This window comes from Artemia sp. Qi Xiang Cuo, chromosome 5 (genome assembly GCF_049724085.1).
Source record: "Artemia sp. Qi Xiang Cuo chromosome 5, ASM4972408v1, whole genome shotgun sequence".
NCBI classification, from domain to species: domain Eukaryota; kingdom Metazoa; phylum Arthropoda; class Branchiopoda; order Anostraca; family Artemiidae; genus Artemia; species Artemia sp. Qi Xiang Cuo.
This window is the reverse complement of record NC_142798.1, coordinates 40709173-40723986: the sequence shown is the minus strand read 5'-3', so window position 1 is coordinate 40723986 and position 14814 is coordinate 40709173. Positions and strand designations below refer to the sequence as shown.

General features: G+C 36.9%; 1 protein-coding gene across 1 annotated transcript in view; it reads right to left on the bottom strand.

Annotated features, from left to right (window-relative positions):
* LOC148952139 (uncharacterized) overlaps window positions 1-13115 on the bottom strand; it is a 29648-nt gene extending 16533 nt beyond the window's left edge. The window contains exon 1 of the mRNA XM_089088856.1: window positions 13049-13115. Within this exon, the coding sequence (XP_088944982.1) occupies window positions 13049-13054 (6 nt within the window). The 5' untranslated portion in view covers window positions 13055-13115. The remainder of the gene's footprint in view (window positions 1-13048) is intronic.
* Window positions 13116-14814: the final 1699 nt, after the last annotated feature.

The following is a 14814-nucleotide window of genomic DNA, read 5'->3' as shown; positions in this document are numbered from 1 at the left end:
ATTTTGTTTTTCCCTGTATCAATCGGCCGGTGAGCAGGGACTCTCTGAGCCCCTACAATCGTTCATTGGTTGAGGATATGGGGATGCACTGGACTCCCTCTAAAAAGAAACTGATTGCTGATTTGGACCCTAAGGAGAATATCGTTGTTCACCATGTGCTTTTGCATTGGATGGTGAGCAACGGTTTCAAGATCACTAAAATACATAGGGTCCTGCAGTTCAATCAGCGACCCTACTTGAAAACTTTGATCGATACCTTTGTTGATAAACGCTCTAAGGCAAATTCAAAGGTGGTGAAGGAAATGTATAAGCTCATTCTAAATTCAGCGTTTGGCAAAATGTGTGAGAGCGTACGTAATAGATCTCGCTGCGATGTCGTGACTGACCCTCTAGAGTGTGCACGAATTATTGCCGATCCCAATTTTACATCGTTCACGAGCATAGAGGCCGGCATGGTTCTTCTACACAGGCGAAAGCGAAATGTAGTACTGAACAAGAATATAGTAGGAGGTCGTTCAGTACTGGAAATTTCCAAGAAGCTCATGTTGTCGTTCTCTTACAATGTGTGCAAGGTGCAATGGCCACGGGAGGTTCAAGTTTTCTATGGAGATAAATATTCTCTGCTGTTGAAGGTAAATTGGACGGAAGATTTGTCGGGTGATCTGGAAAATAGGGAGCACATCAGCTCGCGGATGGATTTCACCAACTGTAATCCATCTCTCAACCCCGAGTTGGTGAAACATCAAGCCCCCAACCAACTATTAATGGTAAAATCAGAGACGGGGAGTGATTTGATAGCCCGGGGGATGGTCCCGGGTCACAAAGTTTATTGTGTGGAAACACAGAGTGAGGACGACAAGAAGGCGTGTAAAGGGGTGCCTACACACTTTGTAAAGAGCAATTTCAATATGAGCGTGTACAGAGATTGTGTAGAAAGTAGCCTAGTGCCAAAAGCACAAGTGCTTGAAATTTGCTATTTACAGTATAGAAATTAGACTGTGAGAGTAGCGAAGAATTTGATGTCATCTATATCCGACAAGGTCTATGTGCTCGAAATCGGTGTGAGTGTTCTACTACATTGTCACTCTCGTCTTTCGAATCAATTGGAATGCATAGAATATCGCAATCAACTTGGTCTGGATAAATTAACCTACCCAACTACCCTCCACCACCACTCAAACTGGTCATCTAACCCAAGCACTAACCCAACCACTCAACTAACCCATAGCAGTGACAACAACTATTCTTTTACACCCCGCGGCCGCCCGGGGGGGGGGGTCCCTTCCCCGGGCCGCCCAGGGGGGGGGGAGGTCCCGCCCGTGGCCGGCCAGCCTTCGGCCCCGCGGCCCCCGGGGGGGGGGGACCCACACCTTTAAATTCATCAAGTTCAACTGTGCTATTGTTCCAAGTGAGTGTGTGTCTGTTTTTTCTGTTGTACAAAAAAGTGTTATTGTATAGAAAAGTGTTTAAGTTGACAAAAAAAAAAAAAAAAGTGTTGTACAGAAAAGTGTTGTTGATGATGGACAAAAAAGTGTTTTTTTTTATTGTACATAAAGTATTGTACAGAAAAGTGTTTTTTTTTTTAAAGACAATAAGTGCTTATTTATAAAGTGTTATCATTGCCCTGTGCTGTTCATGTTGACTGCAAATAGAGTTTTCATTTTGACCACCGGAGAAGGAGAAATTTTGTCAACTGTTCTTGTTGAACAAGTGTTATTATTATTTTTATCGTTGTTCATGTTGACTGCAGAAATATTTGTTTTCATGCAGTGTCGAAATAAATGCTGCCATGAAATATTTTTGTTGTTGTTCTTGAATAGATAGATCTATGGGGAAAATTATTACTACTTATTCATTGAGCACATATGATTTACAGTTAGTTGTAGTCCGACTGTTGTCCCCAACAGCAGCAGCAACAGCATGTATCAATTTAAAACACCCTTCAGATCGTTTCTGTGTGGACCGTCAATGTCGGTGAAAACAACACTATTAACTATAATAATTCAAAATTGCAATAAAATGTTTTTGGAAAAGCCGAAAAAAATCTACTATTGCTATAGTATTTGTCAGGAGTCCTATGATAAAATAAAAGCTCTTGCCACAACCATACCAATACAATTCATACTAGGACTTGATGTTTTCAATAGTATTGAATCGAACTCGTGGTTAATTATTGATGATTTGGCTGAATCCATTGAACAGTTCTCACAGGAAATGCTACAACTGTTCACCATTCGCTCCCATCATGAACACATTTCCGTTACCCTAGTTCTACACAATCTGTTTCATCAGAGCAAATGTATGCGAACCCTTGCTTTGAATTGCACTGTCTATATCATCTATCGAGTCGTGCGTGATTATATCGCGCTAAAAAAACTCAAAAATCAAATAGAACCCCGCACCCCTTACATTATGTTGTCATCGTACACACAGGCGACTAGCAAACCCTACGGTTACATATTGTTGGATCTTAATCAGAGCACTCCCGAGGATCTACGTGTAGTCACCGACATTTTCAACAATGATATTACAGTATATCTTCCAGTGAACATTAGAAAAGACTATTAGTTGCCATTATGACACTGAAGAAACTACACGAACAACGGCATCTGTTTTCCATTTTAAGCACTTCAAAACCGTTGCTTAGGAAGGCTATACTCAAACACGGTGTTGACACTGATTTCATTAATCTAATATCTGAACTTTTTTTAAATTTAACTGAGGGCAATGTTCAACTGCCAGATGGTTTTAGACAACAGAAAAACCAACATCTTTTCACTGTCCGCTCCTTGTATTTAAAAAAAATGGTTAAAAAATTAAAAAGAACACGGTTCCTTCAGGCGAGCGGTAGCTTTTTCACACTTTGACTACCGATAATTCCAGGACTTGTAAACAGTTTTCTCTAGTGAGAGAATAGCTAAACCCTATAAATTGAAACCATTTGAACTTGTTCTCTCGCCCATCGAACATTTTGAAGACAATCTAAGCAAAGTCATTAATGATGAGAATATTGCCGATGACAAAAAACTGCTTTTACTTCAAGATGCATTGCGACGTGTGGAAAAACATAAACCATATCGTGAGAGACCTGCCATCGTCGTCGATCCCCCTAAACAGGAGACATCTCAAGATTCTGTACAGTACCAAAGGAGAGGGACTTGAATTCGAGTGTATTGAAAATTGGAAACCTATTGCCACTCACCTACCGAGAACAGATTAAAAAAATATTATCCTATCTCATGTTGGAAACTGTTGGTGAGCATCAGGTTCAAGTCGAGAGCTCGGGGAAACGAATTATAATTCAGAGAAAAAGTTATAATCTCGTTGATTTAATTTTTGATATGGTGACGAATCGTAAAGGTCTCTTATCCTTTGACAATAATCTATACACCTTTCTGTGTGCAATAAACTTCTCCAAAAGTCTTATTGGCAATAAGCAAATTCTAAAGAAACTAAGAGAATATAGTCCACCTCCAACAACTTCAATTAAAAAAGAAGAAGATTCAATATTTGAAGATACTATCAGCAGCAGCAATGATTTTACACCACCTGTTGCTGCTATTCAAAAGCGAAGACGAATTGATTCGCTCGTCAGTGTGCAAAAAGGGAGTGGACGTTATACTACGTGTCTACGCTCGAAATTGATGAAGTTTTGAAAGGTGTCTATGAAAATATTGGCGAAGTGGGAAGTTTAAGGTCCCCCAAAACGCTTTCCATATCTGTCTCCGGCACCACCACCACCACATTGAAAAAAGCAAAAGAGTATCGAGAAAATGAGTCGAGTTACACACTATATCTAACTCAAAGGATTCGCAGTAAACACTATCGACATACTACAGCCTTTTTCCCTCTGCCTATAATGCAAACGGATATTTTAACTCTGGACGCACTTCAACAACGTCACAATGCCCCCTACAAATATATTCTAGTGGCAATCAGTATCTTTAGTCGCTATGCCTATGCCATTCCACTACGATCAAAGAGAGGTGTTGAAGTTGCTCGGGGCATTGAAAGTCTTCTAGAACAGGATTCGTATAGAAAAATTCAATCGGATCGTGGCAGTGAATTTGTTAATCCCCATATGCAAAAGGTTCTTTTGAAATATAATACAACACTTTATCATAGTCACAGCCCGATAAAGGCTGCATTGGGTGAACGATTAATAAGAACGATTCGTCTATTAATTTCAAGATATTGCACATTTAAAAATACACCTGATTTTATCCCTTATTTAGATAAAATCATTCATATATACAACCATCGACCCATTCGATCACTGTCTAACTCCACAACATCGGCTGTTCACTACAATGAAAACGCATTTGATGTTTTTCTAAAGCAATACTCCAAGGTGGACCAAGAGAAAAAAAGAAGAAATTCAATGTTGGTGATACTGTTCGAATTAATAGAACCACCAATATTTTTGAAAAGGGGAATTATTTATGGAGCACCGAACTTTTTAAAGTGTCTAAAATCCTAGACACCATACCCATAACTTATCGACTGCGAGACAACATAGATGATGAGAGTTTCTGTGGTTTTTATGAATATGAACTGAAAAAAGTTAGAAACACTAGTGAAAGTTTTCAAATTGAAAAGATATTAAAGAGTCGTACACGCCATGGTAAGAAACAGTTGCTTGTTCTCTGGCTAGGATACAACTCGGATTTTGATTCTTGGATCATTGCTGAAGATATTGACAATGCCCATTGATTTCTATGTGACTTTCATGTCCAATGTTTCTGATCCTCTCTACAATGATCTGAATAAAACAAGTGATTTTTGGACGAAATTCTCCCCCACCTTCAAATTCGACGACGGAAAGTATGAAGTAGCTCCTGTCGATTGTATTCTCAAAAATACCTATGACATCCTGAGAAAGGATCGTAAATATGAAATACAAATTAGACCCTATGATTGGCCGCCACCACCAGGTGATCACGAACAAATTCAAAAAATCAATTGGAAGGATTATCCATATATTGAATTACCCTACGAGGAACTCACCTGTATGAATGATTTATGTCGTTCTATTAATAAAACAATGTCCTCTCATAAAAAGGGAGCTTTTCATTTCAACTATTCAAAGGAGGAGGGTAAGATCTACATTAGTTCACCCATTGCCAGCGACAATGTTATTCTCAATTATATCTTAAAGTATGTACTTGGCTTTAAGATCAATATAATCAACGGTAGAAGTGCGCGAAACACTAATTTCATTTTCGCTGATTACCCGCCTGCCTTCTCCACAGACACCTGTATATTTCTCTACGCTTCATTTGTGGAAACATCTCGGGTTGGTAATTCAAATGTTCCCTTCCTACGAGTTCTTGAACGAAAAACCAATCAAGAACATATTCACCACTACAATATAAAGCATCTTCAGTATATTCCCGTAAACACTTCCTATTTGGAACTCTGTCAGTTAACACTAAGAACTTAATTAGGTGATCCCATAGCAATTTCAAAAGGTTTGGATGTGATTACATGCCATTTTCGACCCATCGTTCAACAGCAAGATGTCTAATAAAAAAGTGGTATTCACTTGTCCTGATATTGACTGGTATGTTAATACTCTTGGCCCAAGACAACTGGGCAATGGAATGGACTACTACAAGGGTCTCTCGTCTATGTCTGGCTACGGTCTTGGGAGTTGGTTTGCTAAGCTTTTTCGCTCTTCACTACCACTGGCTAGAAAATATCTTGTACCGGCTGCGACAGATTTTGCATCCTCTACACTATACGATTGGGGCTCTGGCAAGGATTTAAAAAAAAATGCTTCGGAAAATCTTAGGTCCGGTGCACGAACCCTTGGCGAGAGATTAAAACAGAATGGTAAAGTTTTAAAAAGGTCAAGAAACAACGTATCACTCATCAGTCTCCACTCAGAAAGGAAAATTAAGACATCCCTTTTGTCAAAGAAACGAAGGAAAAAGCCGATACGTAGTGTAAACAGAAGTCCCATGAAGAATAGAATTGTCAGATCGAAACAAGATTTCTTCTCCTAAAATGTCCTATCTAACACATAAGGACTCCCAACCTTCAATCACCGCCTCATTGAATCTATTCAATGCTGAAAATGTCGATGTGAGTGTCAAGCATGGATACTATGAACAATTCTATCCTCTACAACCCCTCTCCGATAATATCCACTTTCAAATTTATTCCAATGAAGACTACTTTATGGACATGTCTTCAACATTTATAGATTTACAAATGAAAGTCCGGAAATCCAATAATTCAATGCCAATTCGGGCCGATGGGATATCCTATGAAAATTGTATATTACATAATTTATTTCGTCAAATTAGTGTCTACATCAATGGCACGCTGGTGAGCACAAGCAACAATCTCTCCAACTATACAAGCTATATACAATTCATGTTGATGACACCCAAGTCATACAAGGAATTGAGAGGAGCCTCCAATGGATATGAATACATTACTAATACTGATAGTACAGATGCACTTAAAAATGCTACAACTAGTGAATTACATCTAGTTGGAAAAATATATCATGAAATATTTAATATACCCCAATGGCTGCCGCCCAATGTTAAAGTGGATATAAAATTGACGCTTGCACCCTCCAATTTCATATTGAGAAACGAACTTGCTGGCAATCCCGATGTAAGTCTCTCCCTCACCTCAGCAATACTACATGTACGCAAACAGCAGGTTATGAGTTCTGTTGCTTTGGCCATGGAAAAACTGAGAGCCAATGGTAACAATATTAAACTACTTGTTCCTCATACAATCACCAATCAACGTCATATTGCCGTGGGGTCACGCACCTTCACCGATTCATCCTTTATCAATGGTGAAATTCCGTCGAAATTGGCGTTGGTCTTTGTAAAGAGCGCCAGTGCAATAGGATCATGGACAGAATGTCCACATAAATTCGAGATGTTTGGACTTTCATCCCTTGTGTGCAAAGTAAACGGCATCCCACTCTACAATCTATTTTTTGATAAATCCTATAGAACATTGTATGAGTTGACCATGCAAACCCTAGATCATGATTCGCAACTATTTGAAAATGGTATAACCGAAGATGTGTTTGTTAAAACACATGGTATCATTGTACTGGATTTGTCTGGCACACAGGATATGAGTATAGTATGTACAGGGAGTGTGTGTTTAGAGTATACATTTGCCGACTCATTGGCTGAGAGTATTGCCCTAATCTCACTAAATCAATATGAAACCTATTGGGAAATCATTCCCAAAGGCAGTGTCCTACTAGACTTGGCACCATGAACACCAGTCAAATAATCAATGTATTTAATATGGTCCCCTACATGTCCCAGTACAAATCCTATTGTCTACCCTCAGACTATCTTGGAAAAATTCAAAGCGCGAATAATACCTTGATTATTGTTAATAGCAGTCCATCGACTGTGCTGACGGGTCATTGGCTGTGCATCTATCAAACAATGAAGAATATCGAATTTTTTGATCCTCTTGGTCTACCCTATACATTCTACACACCTCACATCAACAACTATATTGAGAGCAGTGGGAAAACTATTATTCAAAATCGAAAGAGGGTGCAGGATCTAACGACTAAAAGCTGCGGCTTCCATGCACTACTATATTTTGTGTTCCGATGTCGTGGCTATACTTACAAGCAGTTTCTCCACATTTATAGTGACAATCCCCGTCTGAACGACTTTCTAGTGGAAAATATCCTCTCAGAGCTATATGGTATTGATTTCAGTGCACTAAAAGTAAAATGCTTAAAAAATGTTTGCGAATTTGTTTATTTATAAAATGTATATATACAACAATGTCTTTAAATCTTCACTTTTATATTTCATCATCTTAGATGTATATGCAACTGTCGTGAATCACTAATGCTGGTAAATAATTTGGATTCACTGTATATTGATCTTGATTGACTGCAAAGTCAGGGTCACATTTTCTACAGTACAATGTAACTTCACTCTTGTCATATCTCTTTGTATAGTCAATGATACTATTTGCATTCTTATTATGAAATTCACGAGTTTCAATCTGTATATTTGAAGCAATATCGCTTACGGTGTTTTCAAGTTGTGAATCACATTCGTTAACTACCAAATTAAAATCACTTGGCTTATTGTCATAGTAGGCAGTGTCATCACAGCGATGACGTAGAAACCAAATAGTCTTGTTACCCCAACAGTTGAATCGTTGGCGATATTCCTCTTCCCAGAATAATTTAAATTCTCAACGATACCAATCTCGTAGAAATAAACTGAAATCACGTTTGTGATTCTTTCCAATCATAGTGGGGTAAGTAGTCGCCCACTGATCACATTTATCATTGTGACAATTGGAGGAAAGGTGTCTTCTATGATGAGAGTCACACACCTCTTCACGACATGAATAAAAAACTTTAATTTTTACCGTATAGCCTCTATGCAATATACAAGGATTACATCATTTACACTTTTCACTATAGCCATCTATAATTGTACAATGCTCACATTGATTCCAACTGCCAAGAGTGTACATGCACAATGGACATATATAGAACATTTTTCGGTTTCCGATGTCAACTCACTCACAGCTAAAACGAAACTGATCGCCCTCGCTCGATAAATTCAACGAGATGGAAATGGGGGAGAGAGGAGTAGCTCTGTGATGTTACCTCTTTCGAATCACGGGGGAGCCATCTACATTGAATCCATTGGCAATGTTTTCAAAAGTATATCCACAATATGATTCTGCTTTGTACCAATTAATATATCAATAAATTGACTATAAGCATTTGAATCACATTTTAAAAGTTTCATACAATAGTCCAATGGGGGAGAATCACTCCTCATTATATTGTCAAGTGTTCCCCGACAAGAGAATATCCTGCGTTTAAGAGATAACTCGAGAAAATCATCATCCAAAATCAAATGCTTTTCCATAAACACTAGATTTGATCTAATTCTCTCTTTCTCAAATTTATTCATTTTTCAGTCCTTTCACTCCAACTGCTGACTCTAGACTGACCCTGATTCATTAGCCCTAACCACAAAAGAAAGAGAACATTTTTGATTTCGAAACAATTTTATTGAATAATTACAACAACAACAACAACCTCAATAATACAGAGCATGTACAATCAGCGATACTGTTTATTGTCTTCAATATGTTTCACCAATGCACTTAAAGCACATTGAAGTCTATTCATGTGTGCTATATCAACTTTAGCGGCGAAACATAATTGATCCTCCATTTTAAATTTGCTCAAGGATATCACAGATCTTGCATATACTGCATCCCAGTCCAAACAAAGCCGTGATCCTTTCGTGATTTCCACCGCAATGTTTGGTGCTCTTGTACTATTATCATCAACTCCACTATCAACTTCTAATAGGGTAAACATTCCACTCATCGTCATCGTCAACACACACACAAATATATATCCAAAATGAGTAAAGTCAAACTGTTCTTCTTCTTCTCACTCCTTTGAATTCTATTCACAGACTAATAAAACTATATAAAAAAAACCCGTTCCTTATATTCCCACCGCCGCTAATATGTAAGCACGTCTCTGATTGGCTGAGAAGGGGGATGTATCCGACTCGATGATTGGCTGAGAAGAAAACATGTGATCTAACTGTTTCCTATTCCAGGACACCTTGACATTCACCCCTAGCATGCACTTGTCCAAAAACAACAATAATAAATAAATCCCTCAGGCCTAAAGATTAAAGAATCCTTAATGTTTCTTAATTCCCTCTTCGTGAATCAACAATTTCCCCGCCGAGTATGCAAATCAATTTCTCAGGTTAAGCTAACCAAACAACAATGAAGCCATGTTTGTTTCATAATTCTCCCCTTCGTGAATCAATAATTTCCCCTAGCGATTATGTAAATCACAGATTAAAGAAGCCTTAATGTTTCTTAAGTCCCTCTTCGTGAATCAACAATTTCCCCTTCGATTACGCAATCAATTTCTCGGACCTTCACTTCCCCTTCGATTACGCAATCAATTTCTCGGAAATTCACTTCCCCCTCGAGTCCTAGATCAATAACATTGTTCCCGTTAGAATTCAATGCGCATGTGCAACCTTCGCCCCGGAGTTATTACACATAGAAACATCAAATAAATCGACCTTGGAAAAAAAGGTCATTGACCCCATTACGTAATCATTCTCACTAGGGAGGCTATGCCCTTATTTGGGATGCAAAAAAAGTTGTAGGTGGCAGCAGGGGTGCCACATGGGGCTGGTACCCCCTCCTCTACTTTCAACGTAGTTGAAAGTTCTTCGAGGATGACAAACCACCCCCCCCGCCCTCAGGACCAGGGTTGTAAGTTATGCCATGGGAGCCTATAAGGTTTTTATAGAAAGCGTTGTCGTAGAAACTTCAAAAGGGCTCATTCGACTGGAAATTGAAAGGGCTAGTGCCTTTTTTAATAGTTGAAAGTGATTGGAGAAAAACTAACCCCCCTCTCACGCCCACCAGATCCCAAAACACATCCAATCAAAATTTCTAAATAGCCATTTTGTTCAACGTAGTTAAAAGTTCAGAAAATTAGGTCCTTGAGGATGGCAGCCCCCTCACAGCCCTCAGGGTAAGGGTTGTAATTTATGCCCTGGGGGCATATAAGATGTTTATAGAAAGCGTTGACGTAGAAACTCAAAAAGGGCTCATTCGATTATAAATTGAAAGGGCTAGTGCCCTTTTTTAATAGTCAAAAGTGATAGGAAGGTGTGACCTTTTCATAGTAAAGGGCTATGTGGATACAATGTATTATTATTATTCTTTTTTTGTTTAGACCAGGGCACTTCGTATCGAAGGTGTTGTCGTAGAAACTTCGAAAAGGGCTCATTCGATTAAAAATAGAAAGGGCTATTGCCTTTTGAATAGTTGAAAGCGATTTGAAGGCAACTAACCCCCCTCCGACGCCCACCCTCCCATTTCTCCATTATGTTTAAAAATTGCATGTTGGCTTAAGATTAAATCAAATTGCACTGTCTTAATTCTAATTCCTAATACGGCATCTAAGCAGTATCTCAAGAACGATTGAGAGTATTATGTTATAGCTTCCGAGGCTACTTTTGCTCTTAAAATTTAACCAAATCAAAATTGCTTATGTGTATCCAAGCTATCAAAGAAAGTAATCAGATTTTTTGCGAATGGTATCAAGTTTTCTATTTCAGGTCAACTAGAGGAGGTATGAAACTAAATTAAACACTACTATTTGTTTCCTGATTTTTAAAAGGGTGAATGTTATTAAAAATTGCTGAAAAGTTTTCTCCAGCATGAAAATAGCAGGCAAACTATAAAGTCTTAGAAAAAACAAAAAGATTTAAACCATTTTTTTGGGATAAGATTATGTCAATATAAAATGAACAGAAATTAATTTTAAAAAAAACTTTTTCCACAAAATAAGTTTTTCAAAGAAAAGTAAAGAACTCCATTAAACCAAAAATGAGCAAAAATTAAATCAAATAATATACCAAGCATGGAACTACCACAAATCAGCATCGATAAATAAATTAAACCCAAAACGAACAGAAATTACAATAAATAACTGATTCAAACTCAAAACGAGCAGAAATGAACTTGAGTATGGCTCAAAACCCTTATGCCTTCCCAAGGCCAGAACATAATTTGCACTTTACTGAAAAAAATACAAATGAATGTGCATTGTCAGTTTAATATACATATACTGACATTTATTAATCAAAATGTTAATGTTATCTCATTTATTAAAGTTATAAAAGTAAAAACATTTTCATTTATTTATCGATGCTGATATGTGGTAGTTTCACGCATGGTAGATTATTTAATTTTACTTTTGCTCATTTTTGGTTTAATGGAGTTCTTTACTTTTCTTTCAAAAACTTATTTTGTGGAAAAAGTTGTTTTAATTAATGATTAAAGAAGATAGGAGATTGTCTTTTACAAGAGGGGTACTGACTCTCCTCCAAACCTTATTTCTTATGCTGTTTTGTTTTCACAGTACTTCTTGAAAGAATACTCTAATACAAGAACAGACAAAAAACAAAACAAAAGAGAGAAAGAAAAAAAAGCCTCGAGAATAAAAGGTCTTGTTGATGCGCATTTGTTTTCAGCATTAAAATTTTACTTTCAATTCTTTGAAAGGCCATCGATAAAAAAAAAAGACTTGCAGTTAGCCATTAACTTTATTCATTCCTGTCAAAACTACCTTGATTAGAACATCATAAAGCTTTATCGTAAAGAATGGGGGAGGGGTTAGCCCTCACGTTTCTTAAATTATTAATTTTTTAGGAATCAGCCAACTAAAGCAACTAAAAAATATATGGGTGGCCAATTGCTCTTTACTTAGTTAACGTAAGAAATATATTGCCTTGCTTTGCTAGTGTCACTTCTTATTCTTCGGATTACCAATTGCCAATGCTTCCTCAACTCAATGGGGCATAATGTGTATTCTGCGCGCAATAGTCTCGTCATCTTCATTAAGAGCTGGTTGCTGGTTTCAGTTTTTCGATTTCCAGGTCTCTCATTCTGATTTCTGTCCTCCAATTTAATCGATTTCTTTCTTTATCTCGCTGAAGTTGTTTGTACCTTCTGAAAATGCAAAGCTATTTTTGCTATTCTTTTCCTTCTCCTGTTTTTGTTGAACTATATAGTTGTTCATTAACGGTGTGTTGGACTTACCTGAATTATGCAAGTTTTGTAATCAGCCTCAAAAGAGTTTAGTTGAAACTAATTTGCACAACGGCATTAAACTGTAATATGATTAGGATCTCTTCTGGAACCAACCTCATATTTTGGCTCCTACAATAAAAAATAGAGAAACACTGGCATATTCCTACTTTTACAAAAAAATAAACAAATTTTATGAAGATTTGAAGATTGTTTTAACTATGTAATGGTTACAAAGTAATTACTAGAAGTTATTTTTTTAATTATTAGTACAATTATTCGAAGTAATTGTTTTTGCCAACCATGTAGATCAGATTTGAAAAAAAAATGTTTTAACTATCAGTCATTCCCTTTTCTTTATTACGGAAGCTAAATTGTAAGTTAAAAAATAATGAAAACAAAACAAATTCTGAAGCATATAGGTTACCTTCATGAACAGAGAAATATCAAAGTTCTACTTTAATGCACATATCAAGTTGCTCCATGCACTGAATCTGTTGCTGAAGGAAGGAAATTAAAATGCAAATTTCCTCGTACGAAACTTCCTTCTTCCGTCGAACTATTTTGTAGATATTTCATACTTTTTCTTTTATGGTAAAAATCAGGATTCAGGTAAAAGCAACATCAAAATCATTTAATTAAAAAAAAATACTATTGTTAAAAAGCAGGTTCGTAAAACCAGTTCTTCCATGTTAAAACAATAATATAAATAAAAATCATGGTTCAAGCGCTTGGGACAAATGACAAAGGGTAGTTTACAGGTGCAATAGATATCAACCCCTCCCCCCCCAAAAAAAAAAGAAAAATCAAGTTATAGTAAGGAGCTACTTTGAAACGTGAAAAGACGTTATTTTGTTTGATTAAGGGGACTTATATACCCTCTAAACCTCTCGGACTTGCCATATAAGTTGTTCTATTGCTTTTCTGAAAACACTTTTGTGTGCAATAAATGCAGCCAGTTGGTAGTTGAAAATGTTTTATTTGCCAATTGGCTTTCATTACAATTGAACAGAAAATGTTATTGTTCAGCACAAATACAAATCAATGAGGCCTCCAAGCCTAAAGGTACTTTAATTATTTGTTTAACTCAATTCCAGTTGTCCTTGTGTTCAAACATTCTTTCTGAAACTACTAGGGAAATAAGCCACACTTTTTCGTAAGAAAAACACTTTTTGACGCCTTATACACATCTCCTTCCCGCACATGATTTCCCTGGACTCCGCCTTAACAGTTGATGCTTAACTTTACAATAGTCTATAATCTTTAGTTTTATTGGATAAACGGTCTGTGATAATAGTAATAGTTTAGGCAGTTTTGTTAGAAACGTAAAAAGATAATTTACGGGGCAAAGAAAATTACATACTTTGTTGGGAATACAGGGAAGAAGATCTTAAAATGGGCAAAACAAAACTTTTTACTCCTAATTAGTTGTATTTTGAGTGAGCTCATGCGGATCATTCATTAAGTCAAGAAACGCCGGTTTCCCTAAAGTGTCCTCTAGAAACAGCAGGTGTACCTGAGTAAATCATGGGACGCTATGCAGATCCGATTGTTCAATTATTTACGCTATCTTAGAAATAACCTAAGATATACAGTTAAATCTCTAAAGGAGTATTTGAGGGTAGCAAAGCCAAGTGAAATTAAAATTTTGATTCCAGTAGGGAGGTAAATTGAAAAACAAAAACAAAAAAACAGTGTATTCAGGTCCTTGAAATCACAGGTCTGCAAGTTCTTTGAAACAGCGGAAGAGATGGAGTTGGAGCTTTCAGACACTTTTGGAGAAATGAAGGGGGAGGGTTGGGTAAGAGAAACTTAAAATTAGGATTTTGGGGGGGAGAGGAAAAGAAATAATCTATTTTTATCTTTAATCTATATGTAAATAACATATTTTGCACTATTAAACCCTACGAGGTTTATAATTCATGAACGGTTAAGTAGCGATAGACCAAAAGGCATTGTACACTCATTCGGTGTCAAAATAGCATATATTCTGTCTCTCTTTAAATACTTACGGTATAAAACTGAAACATTTAAGGGATGTTAAGGGGTAGAGTGGCAAATGGACGTTGAATTGTAGTTTAGGGTAAAACGTAGAGCTAAATCAAAAGACATTGCGGGATATAAAAAAAAAAAAATCGCGGGAATGAAAAATTACTGCTTGAAGATCCATTTAAGAGTTTGAGGAATAGTCGA